Below are 19,321 nucleotides of genomic sequence, written 5' to 3' on the forward strand. Positions count from 1 at the left end.
TTTAATAAATACTTAAATTAGACCTCGTCGCAAGTTACACATTTCCATTGAGGCACTTTTTATGATCGATTTTCCCATGCTGAAGCATAAAATGTCATTCTTCTTGGATCGCAAGGAGCAACGGGTGACACTTGATATAAGTGCCAATGGTGCCACAGAATCGCGTAATTTTGAAATACCCAATATCAATGAGACGAGTACTATACGATCGTTGGCTCTTCAGTTTTCCAAGAATCGTATTACTTTGTATGTGGACTGTAAGCCCAGTACACATCATGACATAGAAATGAGTTTGGCCAAGTTATACACACAAATGGATGATCCTGTAATTAAATTGGTAAGTCAAAGACTAAATGCGAAAAGTGGTAACGGCTTAAGAAACATGGATTTGATTTTAGTTCCGTGAGCGTAAATATCCTCTGCACTTTGATGCTGATATGGAACATTCTTTGCAAAGAGCCAACTGCCAGAAGGGTCTACATCGGCGGGGAAATAGACGCTTGTTGCGAAACAAGATCACCGAACGTGGTAGGTGAAGAGATGGCTAGACAGACAGCGAGTTGGAGAAATGCCAGTGGGCTGTTTATAAACCCACCCAATTTGGTTGGCTTGCATTTTTCTTTTACCATTTCAGAGAAGAACAAGAAACGCGACGTACGCAGCAATTGGTATGATGAACCTACTCTGTCTCGTGAAGGTGCCGATCAGCGGCAAGTGGAGGTGCCAACCGACAATGAACGTGGTGATATCCCCATCATGCATGGCGATTGTGAAGGTAGGTTAAGATGCCCACTCCACCTCGAAGAAAACTCACTTCAAATGCTTGTCAGCTCCTGACACTCGGTAGTCCTAAAACAGTCAACGAAAGGAGACAACTTTTCCACTCGAACTCAAAGTTAGAGTCTCTACTTGGGGCGTGGCAATTTTTGAGTTATATTTGCATAGATGTACACGTTGATGGAATTATTTTGCTTTTCGACTTTGTCAGTTGGTGTTTTGTGTCAGTTTCATGGTACATAATTCAATTAAGCCAAATGCTGTAGAGCAAGTTGTCGGCAGAAGAAAGATGAGTGTGGGTTAACAAACTGATATGGGTAGGAAGGTAGGCTTGGAAATGTCAATGGCATGGCTAATGTATGAAAAACTCTAATGCAATCAAACAACCTTGAACAACTTAATGTGGGAGGGCCTTGATTCAAAATATTGATTTCAAATTTAGTGTTGGTCGAGTCTCTCAAGATGAAAAGATTAATTGTTCTTAACTAGAAGACATACAAATTGTTTTTAAAGAACTTCTTCAAATAAAAAATTGACTGTTTTTTTACATTAGTCCATTTATATAAGCCATTATTTCAAGTCTATTAACAACAGGTGATTCTCCCATTTCTATGAAACTATTCCTAAGAGTTCAATTAAGATCATTTTAAAGGACATTTTTAATGTTTTCGAGTTTATATCTAGTGAATATAGAACCAGTAAATGTTCCTAGCCCTGAAAATTAAGATGTTCATTAAGTCTTCCATGACCTGTAATATATATGTATATAAACCTGATAATACCTTACAAAGCCGCTCAATGCAATTAATTACGAAACCCATAAAACCCATGTGGAGGTAAGTAACCATATTGAACGGCCAATAAGTCGCCGCTAAGTGCCAAGTTAAGGAAGTGCGGCTGTGGTTAGATAGAAAAGGGGAGAAAGGGTAAGCGCCCACAGAAAAGACAACGCTAATGAACGTCAAGATATGAGTATGACAACAGACAAAAAAAAAGAAAAACACAACGCATAAGCCCAGGCACAACTTGTGCACTCGTTTCGTATGGAACCGATCCAGCATAATTATTATTTATCTGGCTCAGTGCGAAACGCCAAATTGGTAGCCCGCGCTCTGGATCCGTGTCTATAGTGTGTACCCACACAAAAAAAAAAAAAAAAACAACAACCATCAGGTCGACTTGGCAGGGTTTGAATCTAGTCGGGCAGGCGGCATATATTCAAACATAAATCGCAAAGCGAAAACGTAATGAATGAATTACGTGGCGACGAGATAGAAAAAAAAAAAAAAACGAAGGTTGCCCAAATGTACAACCAAAACGAGATCTCAGATCTCTTGGGCTCAAAGCTGACTTGACTTGGAACGGATGCGTTTGGGCGTTCAGATGGCGATGACGATGGCGACGGTGGCGGCGGCGTTTTCAATGTTGACAAAACTCACTCACTCACCCAGTCGGTGAGTGAACGGACGATTGGGGCAGGGCGGGGCAGGGCAGGGAACTTTGGTTGGACTAGTTTAGTTGTTGCCATATGTCTTACATGGCGTCGTACAACATTTGTAATGGAGATCTAGAGATGACAGATATTTATGTAGATGCGATTTTCTTGCTAAATTGTTAAATTATGTTCTTATTCACTTGTATAATGAGTATAATGAGTCTTGGGAAAGCATTATGCATAGTCTGATTATCTTAGTGCTAATGTTAAGAGCTTGAAAAGTTCGCCTAAAAAGTTAAGTATTTACAGGGACATTTCAAAAAGTCTATAATGTAGGTTTTTGGTAACACAATGCAATCGAAAATTGTTCAATTCTCATATCTTTTGATAAAACTAGCTTACATGACAAATAGGATTGGGTGTAAAAGTGTTTTTAGGTAATTTCGAGTCTAAAAACAAGGAAACTTCGTTCAAATTTTGCATTTTGCCATTTGAGGTGCGCGCAATAAGTAAGTGATACAAAGACTTTTCACATTATTTTGTCCCCCGTTCTTATATACCAATTCTAGTCATGATCAATACGAGACGAGTTTAATTGGTCCGTGTGGATCAAAGCAATATCCTCCAGCATTCTGTTGCTAAGGATTTTAATCGTAAATGAAGTTTTACATCATAAAACTTTGTATATTTGATAGAATTCATTACTTATGAATTATTGAATGCACAATTCTTATATGAATCGTACAATATGGAAGTGAAATTAAAGTCACCCATTCTGTCTATAACAATTCACTCTGTTCCTATTATATTTTTGAGCTGAGAGCAAGATACGGGCAGATCCTTGCGGCTATTATAAAGTAGTTTGAATGTTTGTGAAGCTCGGTACGGCTTCTTATTATAGATACAGATTGGTCAATAAATGTTGCCAGTTCTACAGATTGGTCTAAATAATAAGTACCATTAAGTAATTGCTTGACCTTAACAAAAATTGGAATTAAATCGTTGGTAAAAAGCTCGATATCTTTTGGATTAGGGCTTAAAATAAATAACCATAAAGGAATGAAATACATGTATGTAAGTATATCACAATTCTCCATACTGAACTACCATTCAGTTAAACTTAAAGACAACTCGTGAGGGAAATCAAATTTTAGCTGATGGTAGAACTCTGACTCACCTCTATGGCAAGGAAAGTTGCGAATGAATGCTCAGCTTAGCTGTCGTATTAGATTAAATAATGGAAATTATTGCACTAAAACGCTGCACATTAGCAGCTGGGGATAGGTACTAAGCTATTGCAAAGAGTCATTCGAGCGGCAAAGAGGATTAGAGATTGCAAACAGTTGGTGCTATTGGAGGGTTCAACCATACAACTTTTGCATTGGTTAGACCTTAATCTTGTCAGACGATGGAAACGTTTCCCTATCCCACACACTCACTCACACACACACGTGTACATAGTGACTTCATGAATTATTGTTACTTTATTTTAAACTCTTAACTCTTATATATATATATTTTGCGCACTCATTGTTCCAGACGCCCTCGCACGTTCGCTGAGCGATTTAATAGCTTTGGTTAAGATGCTTCGTGAAGACGTCGCCCACCAACGTCAGGAGATTGCCTACTTGCGTATGTTATTGGAGAATTGTGCAGGCTGCAAGGAGCCTCACAACAGTGAAAATCTTATACGAGTGGATTGTCGTACAGCGAATCCTTGTTATCCTGGTAAGCATTAACAATTCGTTAAAAAAGCTAAAGAAAAAACCCTCTGTAATTAAGAATATGTTATGCCCATTATATATGTTGTTGGCTCTGTCTTTTTTAGGCGTGGATTGTCATGATTCTGCAACGGGTCCAAGGTGTGGCCGTTGTCCTGTCGGCTTTGTTGGTGACGGGAAGGCCTGCAAACCAGGCGTCACTTGTGCCAACTTCCAATGTTATCCGTAAGTAAAAAAAAAAACCCAAAAGGAAAAATTAAATGCAGCAAAAATTAACTCAGTTTTTTGTTGTTGTTGTTTTTATGGCGTCAAGGGCGTGGTCATTGCATCCATGTTAATTGTATTTGTCATGCTAGGTTCGAAGGTTTTCAAAAGACAACGCCGCCGCCTCAGTTGCCACTAATCTCAAAAAAGAGGTGTCCGAAAAGGGTTTTCAGTTCCCCAGCTCCTTTGACTCTGCGAAATCTCTGACTTTGACTCTGACTCTGCAATTATTTGCATATGGCCTTAATGGCAATTTGATGTTGTTTATGGTTTGATGATCTAGTCAAGCAACTTTGCAGATCCCTTTCAGATACTTCAGACAGTTCGTCTCTGTTTCTCTGTTTGCTTTCATTTCTATGATTGATAAGTAAGCCATGCCCATTGTAAAGAAGACGATTTATATTTACTTAGTGGATTCTCAGAAGTTAAAAGCAACTTAATCCATGAATGAATACGAAATAAGAGCAGCGAAGCCTAATAGTTCTGAATGATGGCTTAAAAACGAGTTTCTTTTTGGACAAAACTAACAGATGATAGATAAAACGAAAGACTTCTTAATCCCCTGACACATTTTATATAGAGATGACGAATACACTTTAAAAAATTAACCAAAAAGGAACTGTAAAAGCAATTATGAACAATAATTTGATATATATTTTTATTATTTTTCAAAAAACTTTTCAATTGTTGATGTTGGGGTTAGTGTTGTAATAAATAGTCGAACTTCTCTTGATCAAACAATGAGAATTATGTTCGTCAAAACCGGAACACACATTTCGTTACGGGTTAAAAGCATTGTAAACTTACTGAAACCTAAAAGTCAAAACAATGTATTGTTTACGAACTAGTTATCGATATTCCTTTGATATATACAATAGTTGTGCTTCACACTGAGATTCTTGGAAATGTAAACAACCAGAAACAAAACAAAACCAAAATTCCATTATCAGTTTTAACACAAAGGAACATCTACCGCTTACAACAGGAATGGATTCTAGTCGGTATGTGAATAGAAGTGTCTATAAAAATACAACTTTTTAAGATAACCTGCCACAACAAAGGATCAACAGGTGTGCCAAGTCATTAGAACAAGTTTTATGGGGTTTTAATAGAATTGATCATGGAAAACAAAACCAAGACGCCGAGTATTGAAACAAAATTTCCAGATTTTTTTGAGAGAAGTTGGAAGTGATTGTTCCTAGAGGTTATTTAGGAGTGACTTTTCTACCACACACATTGGGCCACATTTCATCGATAATGAAAGATGACAGTAACGATTCGGCGGCGATCTGCGTTGCGTCGTGACAACATTTAAAACAATTTTATGCAAATTAAAATACGGTCAAGAGACACACAAGGCGCACCTTTCGTATACTGAACCCTAGAAGACACCTACTACACCGCACAATATACATACCTACTTACAATTCCCTTGGGGTCTCCCCCGTTTTTCAATAATTTACACAAATTTATGGTCGACTGCTTCCTATGCGCGTGGCAGGCGCTTCGTTCGAGTTGTCTCACATTACAGAATCGAAGTGAGACAGAGAAAAAAATCAGTTTTAAGTGTTTTGACACAATGAAGTCAGTCAGTCCTCAGAGAGTCAGTCAGTTTTTTCTGTTCTTTCAACTTCAGTTATGTGCGGGTTCAGGTTCGGGTTCTATTTAACTAATTTATGCGGCTATTTCGAGTGCCATTTGTGGTCCAAAAGAAGACCCCACAACTTTTGGGATGCTTTATGTATAAGTTTTTCATCTTATTTTTCTCTTTTCCTCTTTCTGAACTTTTGTATTATTGCAAAGGTTTTGTTGCATTTTGTTCAGAGCGCCCTTCCCTTTCCCCCTGGTAAATTCTACTTCGTCTTTGATGTCCGTTACATGGCATAACTTGTTATAGTTTTGTTTAACATATTTATGACATGTCCAAGTGTGGTTGAGGGGGGGGACTGGCCCCAACGACGAAGGGGAAATAGAATTTATGTTTTTATTAGTTAAGATTTTCAAAGCATTTTGCTGTGGGTATTTTGCATAATTATTTGATAAAGTTTGACATAAATTGGCAGAGTCAAGAACTTTATTATTTTCCGCCCTGCGGCGATTTCTTCCGGTTTCAAAATCCATTAAACTAAATATGGGCTGTAGGTGGGTCAAATTGATTTGATAAATTGATAAAGAAAGGTTTTTCTTGTTCCCTACAATTGAATTGTAAATTTATGATAACATTTAGATTAGCAGATTAAGATTATTCCAGTATCTACTTTCTATGAATGAAATTTTATTTGAATAAAATAATGAAAAGTTTTTCGTAGAGTATTTGGGTTTTGATTAGGCGTTGAAACAAGAGGTCAAGAGTCAATCAAAAGCCACTACTGATAGGATTTAGTCTCTTAATAGAAGTCTATTAACAGAATTAGGAATATTTGAAATTTAAAAGCTGCAAATATGACCTATTATATCAAAAGATTCAATGAGTTGTCCCTTAACATTATAACTTTAATTTTTTTGACCATTTTGCTAAAGTTCTATTAGCCTTCCACAAAAAACTTGACTGATTCATTAGAGGTAAGGAATTTACCAAGAACTTTTGAAAGGTTCAGAAGAATCTTTAAACGTCTCAGACTGATTTTATCTAACTTACATAAGCCATGACAGAAAGAAAGACAGATTGAAGAATAAAGAGGAGAAAAGAGTTAAACTTGTCAATCTGTCAAGACCATTGGTCATATTTTTGCTTGGTCTACATATTTACATATCAAAAACTTAGCAAAACCTTCGAGAGCTCTGAATCTTGGCAACAATAGCCAAATTTAGTTGTTTCTTGTGTATCTTGAGGGCACTTTCGATTTCAATACAAAAGAGGAGACCACCTAAAAAACCAATCATACCCGAGCCCAAGGCCTTAAATAAAAGTTTCCTTTTGTCCCAGTCGGCTTGGGCTTTTCACTGGCTCAATTTCTCTGTTGTTCAGTTTTAAATTATGCAGCCGATGAAATAATCAGTAATGCAATCAAGCTGCAGCCAAAGGCCAGCTGGAAAGTTAGACGCTGATGCTGATGCTGATGTTGATTCTGATGATGATCATGAGATAAAGACACACCAAACATGTGTACACATGTGTTAAACACAATTCCAAGATAGAATTCCATTTCGATTATGGCACAACTTTCCCACAGATTCTTAACCAAAACAAAACGTTTACGGCAAACATTTTCTTCTAGGCCTTTTTTTTTTGTCTTCTTTCATTTTTTATTTTTGGTGTTTTGTGAAGAGAAGGTAAAAGCAAGAAGCGAGTCGTGGCTGGTACAACATAAAAGTTCGGTGGAACGCATATCTCAAGAGTGTAGAGTGAATCAAGTTCGCCTACGCAACGAAACAAAAAGCAACAACGGCCCCGGCCACTGCCCCAGCCCCAGCCCCAGATCCAAACCCCAGCACAAGCTCAAGCTCCAGTCCAAGTCGCAACCGTTGCCTCAAAAGTGGATCCATTGATTCCAAGTTGCTGTTGTTGACTCTTTCGTTTGACTGCTTGAATTCAAATTAATAGCTGACTTCGGCTTGGACTCCAACAAAAACAAGCCCCGACCAGAGCTCGAGATCAAGCTCTTGGGAGTCGTCGTCGTCGTCATAGTCAAACTTTGCAGATAAGTGGCCTGTGGCAAAATAAACGCCGCTTTATGGCAGTTAGTTGTAGTTTGTCTAAAACCTTGTGTCTGCGCCACATACAAGCAGGAAAGTTGGAGGATTGGGGAGAACTCTCGGGTGCTCTCTAAAAAGGAAGCCCTCCAATAGGAGTGCTAGACTGAGGCAGCCAAGTGGCTTTCATGTTGTTGTTGCTGTTAGAAATAAGTGGCATGCATTTGCATGGCATGCGCTACTATTAGAAGCAATTTGGGTGAGGTTAGCAGAGAAAAAAAAGAGTAAACCAAAATTAGATAGAAATTCTACTTTCAATGGAAAGAAATAATATATTATCAAGTGTGAAAGAGGCTGAAATTTTGTATTGTAATGGGTCTATCTATCAGTGGAACTAACCAACATAAATTACACGATACAATATATTTAGTAGTCTTCTAGTCATCGATGACTTTTCATTTGATTAGATGTAACTTTTTAGAAGACAAATTCTACATGTAAGAATATCTCCATAGGAACGAACATGTTCTTGAACTCTTTCTATATATTAATTTGCTTTTATTAAGCAGATTGTTAAAGGAATTGAATGTGAATGCTTTAGCTATATAGGTATGTGACTAAATCTTTCAAGAATTTGTGAAAAATTTGCCTTAGAATATCAAATTCTAATATAAAGAATGATGTTAGGGGATCTTTTGTAGAATCCAATGAATAGAAAGAGTTTTATGAACCTATTGTACGGGAACTGTAAATTATTTGATTTTATTACTTATTTATATTTTTCAATTTCCGATCGTAAAGTTTGCCATAAAATATGAAGCTTCTATTAGCATTCTGTAGCTCATTTCCAGTGGCGACCAAGGCCCAAAGAAATTGCCCTAAAAGGCTTTTGCATGTTTCAGAGCCATGTTCACACATTACTCAGCACTCAGTTTGCGGCACTGTGGAGCGACTCACAGTTGTCAGATCTTGGTGGATGGAGCCTGTGCATGAGCCTGGTTTAAGTTATTTTGGGTGGTGTTTGAACTGGACTTGAGCAAGAGACAAGCAAAGAAAGGAAAAAAAATAAGAGAACAGCCAGCAAATTGGAATTATGAATTATGAATGCGTGGTTAATAAAAGGAAAGGTCCAAAGGGAAGCTGAGGCATGGACAGGCACGGACACGGCATGGCAAGTGAGTTTCTTCGTCATGCTAACTAGTCGATGGAGTTAAAAGTTTGACAGAGGCGGGGGCAGAGTTAGATATGAGTTTTGGGGCGGCAGTGACGGATACGCGGGCGGGGGACAGTGGCAGAAATGCTAATGCGTTCCTCGTTGCGCTTGACTGGCTATTTTCCCAGCACTCAAACGATGCCGCAGACAATATGGTCGAATGAACTGAAACAAAGCAGAAAAGCGCAAAGTGGAGGCTGAGAGGCTACTCTCTCTGCTCTGGGAACACGGGCCTACGCAACATGGACATGTATCCATAAATGGAAAATGCCAGCGCCGCCTTGACTTAGACCGCATATCATCCTCCTTCTCCATCCTTCAACCTCCTGCTTACTTGCCACTTAAGTACTTAACACTTTTTGCTAATTGCGCGTTGCCAGTTTGGAGTGGTGGCCGCCAAAAACGGAGTCACAGCCAAAGTCTGAGCCAGCCGTTTGTTGTAGCCAATCCCCAAAAAGCTTCCACACAACCAACCAACAAAAAATATTGACGCACACGCTCTTGACAAGTGTGTTGTTGCCCACCATGGCAATGCATATAGAGCCTCAAGCTGACGAATCTGTTGAACTGACAGCTCCTCTACTCGTACATATCTCCAAAAACATATATACACAAACGATCACATACAGAGGTACAGTTGTATACGATCACTCCACGCACTGAAAAAATAACAAAATGTTGAACCTTTTATTTGCAACTCAGTTCTCAACGCCCACTGAAATTTATGTTATTCTAATACTCTACTCAAAAAGGGAGTATCAAATATGTTGCCAATTTACAACGAAAACACATTCCTTGCCAAACATAACAAGAGCTTATGACATTTATATCCTATAATTTCTGCATCTATATATGTTTTATTAATATATAAAGTCTTTATAATTCTCAAAGTTACTTTGGGTGATTTCTTAGAGGCAGATCTAATCGGTGACTAACCCTTGGTCATCTGAACTGATGACTATAATCTAGAATAACATTTTTGTAGTTTCATGTTTCAACTGATTTGTTAAGCTTTTGAATACAGTTTCGAACTTTATCGATCCTGCTCTCTTGTGTCTTTTGTCTACAATTTTTAAATGGTACTTCGTTTTGAAATATTTCAATATTATGTATGGAAAGTAAATATTACCGTTGGTAGGGACAAACTTCATTAAATATAAAAGGGGGGGGGCCCAAGAAAATATCGATATTTTTAATCATTTTGGCTGCCTTTGCTACCAACTACTAAATCTTTAAAATGGTTGGGTAATTTTTATAATTTAAATTTTTTTCTATATTCGTCCATATTATAAGATGAAAATAATCTCTTCTAAATTCAATTTAAGATTGATGGGTTATTAAGAAACTTATGTATGAAACTATCGGTGTAGGGCAATTCATGCAACAAAAATGAAATATCCCAAGAGATTATAAGAAAAGTAGAATCTTCAAATCGTTTTAAACTTAATATCCCACTAGATTTTAGGGTATTCTATTTTAAGCTTGTGAAAACTTTTCCCATGCATCATTCAAATTATACTTGCTGTTTGAGTCGCATTCAAGCTTGGTAGCTAGGGTCTTGGGCCCTTTTCTGGTTTTGCCTATGCCTTCCGGCAACTAAACATAAAACATAAAATATTTAAACATACGACTTGTGGGTTAGTTGGGCACAGTAGTGCCAGTTGAGCAGTGGTTGTAGATGAAACAAGAGATTGAGTTCTTCTTAGGAAATTGGACTGCAATGAGTTATGTCCTGGCAAATGAGATGAGCAAATGGGCAGAGAGGATGGACAGAAAGCTAACTGTAACCTCGAATTGCGAGCTAATGACCATGTCATGATATGTAAATATTTTGCAAAGCCAAAAGCCCATAAGCAATCCCACACTTTAAAGGCATAAATAAAAAGGAACAGAGAAATTTACATGCAATGCCGTTTTTGGCCATGGGCCATCCACATCCTACACAACCTACATGTTCGAGTGTACCTTCTTTTGGGACTTTTAATAAGTTTTTCTTGTAATTGTAATTTGTTTTCTTTGGATATGGGGTCTACCTATGTCTTCTCTGTAGACACATTTGTGTGTGTGTGTTGGGGGACATACAAAATGAAGATGATGGGGGGGGGGGAAACCGACAAAAAAACGACGAACAACTGGCACATGTCTACCCTGTCGATCGCCGGCTTTGTCGGCCTGGCCAACTATAACCTTTTCTCTTTGGGATCTCTTTTGTGTGTGTGTAACCATTCTCGAAAACTAAACATCATTAATAAATTTCGTCTTCGCCTTTTGTTGTTGTTTGTTCCTGGCCTGTCAGTATTAATAATAATAAACAAAACGAACCCATCTCTACCTATTATTTTTGTTCCTTGATTTTAACGTTTTCTTTCTTTTGCCTGCTTGCAGAGGCGTTCAGTGTCACGATACTGTGAACGGTGCACAGTGTGACTCCTGTCCAGTTGGCTATGATGGTGATGGACGCACATGTACGCTACGTAATCCCTGCCTGGATTCACCATGCCCCTCAGGTGAGTCGCTCATAACATTAGCAATCACTGAATGAATATGAATGGATATGGACATGGGTTGCGGCTATGCTGTTTATTTGAGTTTTTGATTAGATTCAAGTGGAGTTTTGGAACAAGTTTGCATTTCCCCCTATGATCTTTGTTTTTTAACCTTGTTTTGTCTTCTAAATTCTCATTTTATGGCCAAGTTGTTTGTTTTTAATGCCAGACAGGATAAAATGTGTCGACAAGATTACATCGATACGGGGAGCTCGGGAGTAGTTTTGAAAGATTTGTAGTTAACTTTCAATATTTTGACCTTTAATGAGATAGATGAAAACAATATTTTACTTCTGGAAAAAAGTTTTCTTTTCCTTTAACTAAAATGCTCGACAAACTGAGCTGTAGGGCACACAATTCACACGACTATTTGATTTATTAATGTTGAGACTCAGTGAACCCTTTTGATTGAATAAAGTATATATTGTACCTACTCCAAAATTATAGTGTAGCAGGGCAATTTTTGGTTTTTATTCCAACGAATGTGTGAAACACAACAGCTAATTAGAGCTGTGAGTCCCGACTCTAAGTCAAATCATGTTGGAATGTCGTGTTTCCTTATAAGTCAAGTTTTTGCTAATTGATTTCGGTAAAAGTTCAAAAGATGACTTTAAGTGGGTGGATATTTATTGGATTGCAAAGTGACACGATCTAATGATATATAATGAAACGTATATTAATAACAAAATTCTCATTTGCATTAGGTAACATTATAGTCCCCACCCATAACCTGCAACACTCGTATCAGAGGCAGAGCCAGTACACGCAACGCAAATACTCGGTCATAACGAACTAAAGAACAAATTGAAAAGCAGAATCAAATTATATATATAGTATATAAACAATAGTCATAAGATGTAAGCTCTATGATTGGCGCTAAAACACAAACACACACACACACACACACGTACACCTACACATATACACACGACAAAACAATAAACAAATTTAAAGTATTAGTATTTGCTTCACACAACAAAAACAAAAGTAAACAAAAAATTAATTAAAAATTTACTTACTAAATGGAAATGTCTAAAAATAATAATAAATAATAAATGCCGATTAAACAATATCAAAATTTATTTAATATATTTGTTTTCTTCATATCTTCAAAATTTCGAAACAAGCAGCGACCTTTCCTCATTATCCTTATTATCCCTTCCCCTCTGTAAAAATTTAATATAAATCAATAATAAAAGTAAGTAAGTCGTCACACCGACTTTGGTATACCATGCATCAAAAGAAACTACTGACACGACTGAACTTGAAATTACTTCTAAATGCAAGCACACTAGCGCCACTAGCGGTCGGTGGCTAACTCGGACCTTTGAAATGTGTTTCTACGTATAACTTGGCCAATTTTAATCCAATTTTTTAAATTGAAATCGGACTGGCTACACGTGTGTTGGGCTTAGCTCTTCCGTTCTTTATAATCTACATATGTGTATGTACTATGTGTGTGTTCATTCAGACGGACAGCTGAAAGACATTTGCCATTGTTACATTTGTTAATATTTCACCTTATGCTGCATGGTATAAGCAAAATAATCTTATTTATGTTTGAAAGCCAAACAATAAAAGTTGTTTTATTTTAAAAACTTTATAGGTGTTGAATGCGCGCGAATGGGTTTCTTCCCATACTTCCAATGCATATCCTGCCAAAAGGGTCACAAAATCAATGGAACTACGTGTCAAGATGTGGATGAGTGTGAGATCTACAAGCCCTGTGATGACAGTGCAATGTGCACCAATCTCAATCCTGGCTTCAGATGTGCTCCATGCCCTCCCGGTATGGATGGCATACATGTACATGGCTATTCCGCGGACTATTTATCTGTAGGATTCCAAAAGCAAACCTGTGTGGATATTGACGAATGTAAAATGGGCCTTTTCAGATGTCCAGAGCACTCGACCTGTCTGAATAGCATTGTAAGCGAAATGACATATTGATACTCCCTTTCAATTGTTGCACTGAGCCCCATTGAACATTTCAGGGTTCCTATAGTTGTCCATGTCATGATGGTTTTGTGACCGATGGACCTTTTAGCTGTCTCACAGCTTTTGATGCTTGCATGAAACTTTCCAATTGTTCTCAAAATGGCGAATGTGTGCTGGTGGATAATTACAAATTTGAATGTCGCTGCAAAGTGGGATGGGCAGGTAATGGCACATTGTGCGCCAGCGATCGGGATCTCGACGGCTGGCCGGATCAAGCACTAGACTGTGTGGAATTGCGTTGTCGTCAGGATAACTGCCCATATTTGCCGAATTCAGGACAGGAAGATGCTGACCATGATGGCTTTGGAGATGGATGCGACGATGATGCTGATGGCGATCAAGTTTTCAATAAACAGGATAACTGTCCGTTTGTATACAACATTGGCCAGCAGGACAAGGATAATGATGGTGTAGGAGATGCCTGCGATAATTGCATATCTATATTTAATGCCAGGCAACTCGATGCCGACGATGATGGCATTGGCAATGAATGTGATGAGGACATAGACAATGATTCGATTTTAAATCAATTTGACAACTGTCCTTTGCGCAGGAATCAGAATCAAGCCGATGTGGATCACGATGGTGTAGGGGATGCTTGCGATAATTGCCCAACAATTCCTAATCCCTTACAGGTAAGAAACGATTCCGATTTGATGAGATAGAAGTACTCATCAGAATATTCTTGCAGGAGGATCGTGACATGGACCTTGTAGGCGATGCCTGCGACAGTAATATCGACCGGGACGATGATGGCGTTCAGGATTCGGAAGACAATTGTCCGATGGTTAGTAATTCTGAGCAGCTAGACACAGATGATGACGGCAAAGGCGATGCCTGTGACGATGATATCGATGGTGATGGCATTCCAAACTATCGGGATAATTGTCCTTTAGCTTTCAATACCGATCAATTGGATTCTAATCGCAATGGTAAAGGAGACATATGCGAAGATGATGAAGATTTAGATGGAACACCAAATAGTATAGACAATTGCCCAAATAACTCGATGATACATCGTACAGATTTCCGTACATTACGAACGGTTCTACTAGATCCTGTGGAAGATTCCCAAGCCGATCCACATTGGGAGGTGCATGCTAATGGCTCGGAGATTGTCCAGACTCTCAACTCAGATCCAGGATTGGCAGTGGGCAGCGATGCCTTTGGCGGGGTTGATTTCGAAGGGACTTTTCATGTGACCGATGTTTCGGACGACGATTTTGTGGGATTTATTTTCAGTTTCCAAAGCAACAGAAAATTCTATGTGGTCGAATGGAAGAAGGGCAGTCAGACCTACTGGGAACATAGTCCATTCACAGCCTATGGCGAGCCGGGCATACAAATTAAACTGATTAATAGCAACACAGGTCCTGGCCCTAAGATGAGAAACAGCCTATGGCATACGGGCGATACGTCTGGAGAGGCGAAACTACTCTGGAAAGATCCCACAAACAAAGGATGGAAAGAAAATACCTCGTATCGTTGGTCTCTTCTTCATAGGCCAAACATTGGCCTAATAAGATTAAGGTAAGACTGTCTTACTAGGAGTGCATTTCCTCTCACTTTGAACATCCCCACAGAATGTATGAGGGCGTTGACTTGGTTTTGGACTCGCACAATGTCTACGATTCAACCCTGAAAGGTGGACGTTTGGGTGTTTTTTGTTTCTCTCAAGAGATGATTATATGGTCGGACTTGATTTACAAATGCAATAGTAAGTAATTTTTATAAACTAAATCACTGATTTGACTTACATTCGTCCTTGTCATTGCAGCCCGAGTACCTCCTTTCGCCTACAATGAATTACCCACAAATTTGAAGCTGAAAGTCGACATTGATAACTAAGCAGAATGTATTTTGCTCCATCAACTTTTGTTAACTGCCATAAAATTTAACCAAATTATTTATTATTTCATTAATTTTTTGCACCGTCTGACAAAAATAACCAACTTTAGTTTATCATAAGTTTTCTCGAAATTTAATTTCGTATGCAAATGTGATGAGGCGTCAACCTCCTTACGGGGAGACCAAAAAAAGTATTCCAAATTTTTTGTTTTGAACTTATTTAATTAAAGAAATATTTATTTAATAAACATACATATATAAAAAAGCGTTTTTTATTTAACTTAAGAACTCAGATGCCAATGTCAGAAACTTTTTAAACTTTTCAATAGAGACAAGTTTTTGGGCAGAACATTACCGAAATATAGAAGCCATCCTATTTAGCAGTCGGTCTACAAAAACAGATTTGTTTTGCGATATAGATTAGTTATAGTTATTTGTTTTATCCTTGAATCTGATTACATACTCTAAATGGCAGTTGCAAATAATTTGTCTGCCTTACCAGTGTTAGGGAAATTGATGGAAAAATTATAATGTTTATCGATATATTCATTACAATCAAACTATTTGTTTGACTATCAAAAAATTGATTTTGGCATAAGATGGCTGTGAAATTCATATTAGTTGAGTTGTGTTAGGTTTCGGTCTCAGTTTGAACACTTTTTAGAGACAATTTACCTATGAGTTTTCCAACAGAAAAGACATTGGAGAAAAGTGGCAAATTTCAATCATACTAGAACGTCAGGAAAGTAAAATTAGACAGTCTTGCAACAAAAAGTTAAGCGTAAGTATATTAGGAAAGAAACAAGAGTTTTCAGTTAAACTAATTATGGTTTAAGAAGAACTTTTCACTTTACATTAGCTACAATGGCCAGCTGCGATTTGCAAGCGACCCAATCCCAGGAGGGTATTGTAAATGATGAAACATCAGAAAACCTTCAGGACACAGAAATTGAAGAAAAAACGGGAAGCAGCAGTGTTACAAAAATTCCGGGCCCAGTTATGTTGGATGCCAGTGGTAGCTTCATTTCACTGAGTAATCGTCAATATACAAGCGTCATGGAGCTAGCTAAAAGGCAAAGTGAGTTGAGAAACAGTCTTCAGGAAAAGAACAACAGTTTGGGCGAGAAGCAAAACGAGAATAACACGGAGATCGAGAAGGATGAGCTGGAAAATAACCAGAACTTGTTGAATCAAACCGATGACTCTGGTATACAAATAGAAACCTCCGCCACCGATATTACACTTGTTGAATCAGATTCGGAACAGATTCAAACATCTAGCCCAGAGCCGCCAATATTGCAAAATATTTTGGATGAAATCCCAAGCTCTTCTAATTCAAAATTGGATTTACAGAAAGCTGAGCAGCAATCGCTTCGTGAACTGCAACGAGCAGTGGCCGAAATGGAGGCAGATGTAGCCGCTCATTCTGAGGCACTAGAGCTGGAAATAGAGAACGAACGACAGGAAGAGGAGCATCAAATGGAGCTTCGGGAATCGGAAACCAAATCATCAGATTCAGCTTTATTGCCAGAAACTCAATTGGTGGTCGAAGATTTGTTAGTTGAGAATTCGCTGACCATTGATTCGGGGGCCAACGATTTGGAGGCCCAGGATTCGGTGGCGGAGGAATTGGTTGCAGAGGAATCGGTTGCAGAGGGATCAGGGGCAGAGGGATCAGGGGCAGAGCGATCAGTGGTAGAGGCATCAGTGGCAGAGGGATCAGGCGCAGAGGAATCGATGGCCGAAGTGAAGGTGGAGCCAATTGATCCGAATTTTGTCGACCAAGCTCTAATTGTAACTCCATTGGTGGAGCAGAACGTTCCAGAGGAAAAGCCCATTCAGGAGAAAATGGTTCAGGTCAGAATTCACGCCCGATTAACTCCAGCTAGCTCATCAACTGGCTCAACGACTGATCGTAAAATGGTTCGTCTGGACCAACTCCTCGATGCTGAAAACAATATTGATCTTCTGCGTCAGCTTCTCGATAGTGATACCTTCAATGATCAGGTGGATTCCAAAGAAAAGAATACTGCCGATACAGGACTAGTTAAAGCCAAAATCCGGGATGAAAAAACATCTGGTTTCTTACAGGCGCTTCACCGCGTTTTCGGTAGTCGCAAAATAGTCCAGCCCTTACTGCTTTGTGGATTAACGGTCGGCTTGATTTACTTCTTGCGTAAGCTTTAAGTTCCCTAGCATAACAAATTAAAAGAATGCCCACAGAAGAGAAGATTAGCTTAAGACACACTGACTGCCAACCCGGGCATATGCGTTTATGGCATATTCACTGAAAAACAAATTAATTTCGAAACCAAATTAATTATATGCATTTGTCAATAAACTGCTCCAAAATTGCTCTAACTGCGTAAATAAAAGAGTTCAACATTCACACTGTCGATTGAGTATTTTACACAGAGTTTTAAATTCCCGCCAAGATGTGTCACAGGGCTGCACACGTTTTGACGTAACTAAACGTAACGTCTAGTATGTGCATTACGTTACGTATAAGAAATTTGAAATTATAGAAAATTCCACAAGCTACTCAAACTTCATAAAAAACTTCTATACATGGTCTGTCATTCTTGGTAAACGATTTTGGCCGAAAAAAATTGACTTGCCCCCCATACCTAGGTAATAAGATAGTAAAAATGAATTAACTTTCTCATAATACAATTCAAGACCATACAATTCCTTGGGTGAATGCTCCCCTTAATTCTGCCAACGAAGTTTTAAACTTATAAGTTAAATTCGAGGTGAAATTTTATCACTAAAATATGTATGTACCAGCATCTGCAAGTGGCATCAGATCACAATCAACCCGATCTCAACCCCCTCGTTTAAATTTCTAATAGCATGTTGGAACGGCCAGAAAGGTTAAGGATTTTTAAAAATATTCAAAAATAAATGATTACGATACGTATACTTAATTTATGAAGGCTCTGGACACCCAAATATCGGTCTCCCAAATAAGTTGCGACCTTTTTCGCTTCTTTTTACCTCCAACCTGCGAGCCGTGGGAGTGGTCGAATAATTTTTATAAATTCTCATACTGTTTGAATAGAAAAACTTAATATTTCTCATTCATTAATTTTTTAAGTTGACAAATCTTTTATCTTTTTTCATTTTTTTTCTATTTTCATCGAACATCACTCACAAAATTTGTTTCTCTCTTTTAAAAGTTGGCCAAGTCTTTTATAATAATTGTAAAAGACATGACTTCAAGTAATTATTTTGGATAAATTAGGTTAAAATTAGGTTTACAAAATTTAAAACAAAATCTATATCATGTATCCATTGAGAATAAAGTAACTAAAACTAATGTTTTTTTGTTTTCCTTCAACTAAGTAGTTCAGAAAATTTCTCGCATAAAAATTTTTGGAAAAAATTGTTTTGGTTGTTGAATATTAATTATAAATTTTACTAGCAAATGACTTTGGCGTCAATTTAACCATTTTAAACGAAATTCGAAAAGTGCGTGAAAAATTGCCTTGCAAGTAAGTCTAAGACCCCTTTAGTTAATTATTTCAATTGAAACAAATTATCCACAGAAATGGATTTAATTGCGGTTATAGGCGTGACTGGCGTGTTTAATATTTTGCAACCAATATTCGCAGCTCTAAACATAGAGTCGCCGTCCACCCTGGTAATTGTAGGTGTCCCACTGAAAGGAATACTCCTTTCACTGGCCATTCTGGATTTGGTCTTTAACAACTATGAAGACACGGTGCCTGATATTTCCAACTTGTATGGGTGAGAAAGTTGATGGAAAATTGTTAAAATGTTACATAAGACATATAACTCCCAGGTTATTTAAAATTACTATGTAATTTGGTAAAATTAAAAATAATTAGTATTCAAAAACGAGTCGATGAATTCCCACTTTTTA

The 19,321-nt window shown here is 37.9% G+C and overlaps 2 protein-coding genes and 1 long non-coding RNA gene across 8 annotated transcripts in view; all 3 read left to right on the forward strand.

Moving 5' to 3' along the window:
• Window positions 1-15,475, forward strand: part of Tsp (Thrombospondin) — a 28,074-nt gene extending 12,599 nt beyond the window's left edge. For 2 of the 3 annotated variants that reach the window (XM_068284475.1, XM_068284476.1), the window contains 7 exons: window positions 22-337; window positions 399-528; window positions 635-775; window positions 3,752-3,940; window positions 4,041-4,158; window positions 11,429-11,550; window positions 12,294-12,678. In XM_068284475.1, the coding sequence (XP_068140576.1) occupies window positions 22-337; window positions 399-528; window positions 635-775; window positions 3,752-3,940; window positions 4,041-4,158; window positions 11,429-11,550; window positions 12,294-12,385 (1,108 nt within the window). In that variant the 3' untranslated portion in view covers window positions 12,386-12,678. Of the gene's footprint in view, window positions 1-21; window positions 338-398; window positions 529-634; window positions 776-3,751; window positions 3,941-4,040; window positions 4,159-11,428; window positions 11,551-12,293; window positions 12,679-13,195; window positions 13,519-13,583; window positions 14,223-14,278; window positions 15,118-15,170; window positions 15,305-15,364 lie in introns of those variants that run through there. The other variant, XM_068284477.1, reaches the window with a different exon arrangement.
• A 584-nt stretch (window positions 15,476-16,059) lies between these two features.
• On the forward strand, window positions 16,060-17,824 carry LOC137572804 (probable serine/threonine-protein kinase kinX). 3 transcript variants are annotated; one of them, XM_068284641.1, is made up of 2 exons: window positions 16,060-16,216; window positions 16,275-17,824. In XM_068284641.1, exon 2 carries the CDS (start codon window positions 16,300-16,302, stop codon window positions 17,620-17,622), a length of 1,323 nt encoding a protein of 440 aa, XP_068140742.1. In that variant the 5' UTR covers window positions 16,060-16,216; window positions 16,275-16,299; the 3' UTR covers window positions 17,623-17,824. The 3 variants fall into 3 exon arrangements, with proteins under 3 accessions (XP_068140742.1, XP_068140744.1, XP_068140743.1); XM_068284643.1 differs by having other exon boundaries at window positions 16,071-16,216; window positions 16,295-17,824; XM_068284642.1 differs by having other exon boundaries at window positions 16,079-16,216; window positions 16,272-17,824.
• Window positions 17,825-18,664: 840 nt separating this feature from the next.
• Window positions 18,665-19,299, forward strand: LOC137573037 (uncharacterized). 2 transcript variants are annotated; one of them, XR_011031780.1, is made up of 3 exons: window positions 18,665-18,679; window positions 18,784-18,929; window positions 18,984-19,299. It is a non-coding gene; the product is annotated as an uncharacterized lncRNA (long non-coding RNA). The 2 variants fall into 2 exon arrangements; XR_011031779.1 differs by lacking the exon at window positions 18,665-18,679 and having other exon boundaries at window positions 18,746-18,929.
• The last annotated feature ends 22 nt before the right edge of the window (window positions 19,300-19,321 follow it).

This window comes from Drosophila tropicalis, unplaced genomic scaffold (genome assembly GCF_018151085.1).
Source record: "Drosophila tropicalis isolate 14030-0801.00 unplaced genomic scaffold, ASM1815108v1 contig_393, whole genome shotgun sequence".
Taxonomy (NCBI): Eukaryota; Metazoa; Arthropoda; class Insecta; order Diptera; family Drosophilidae; genus Drosophila; species Drosophila tropicalis.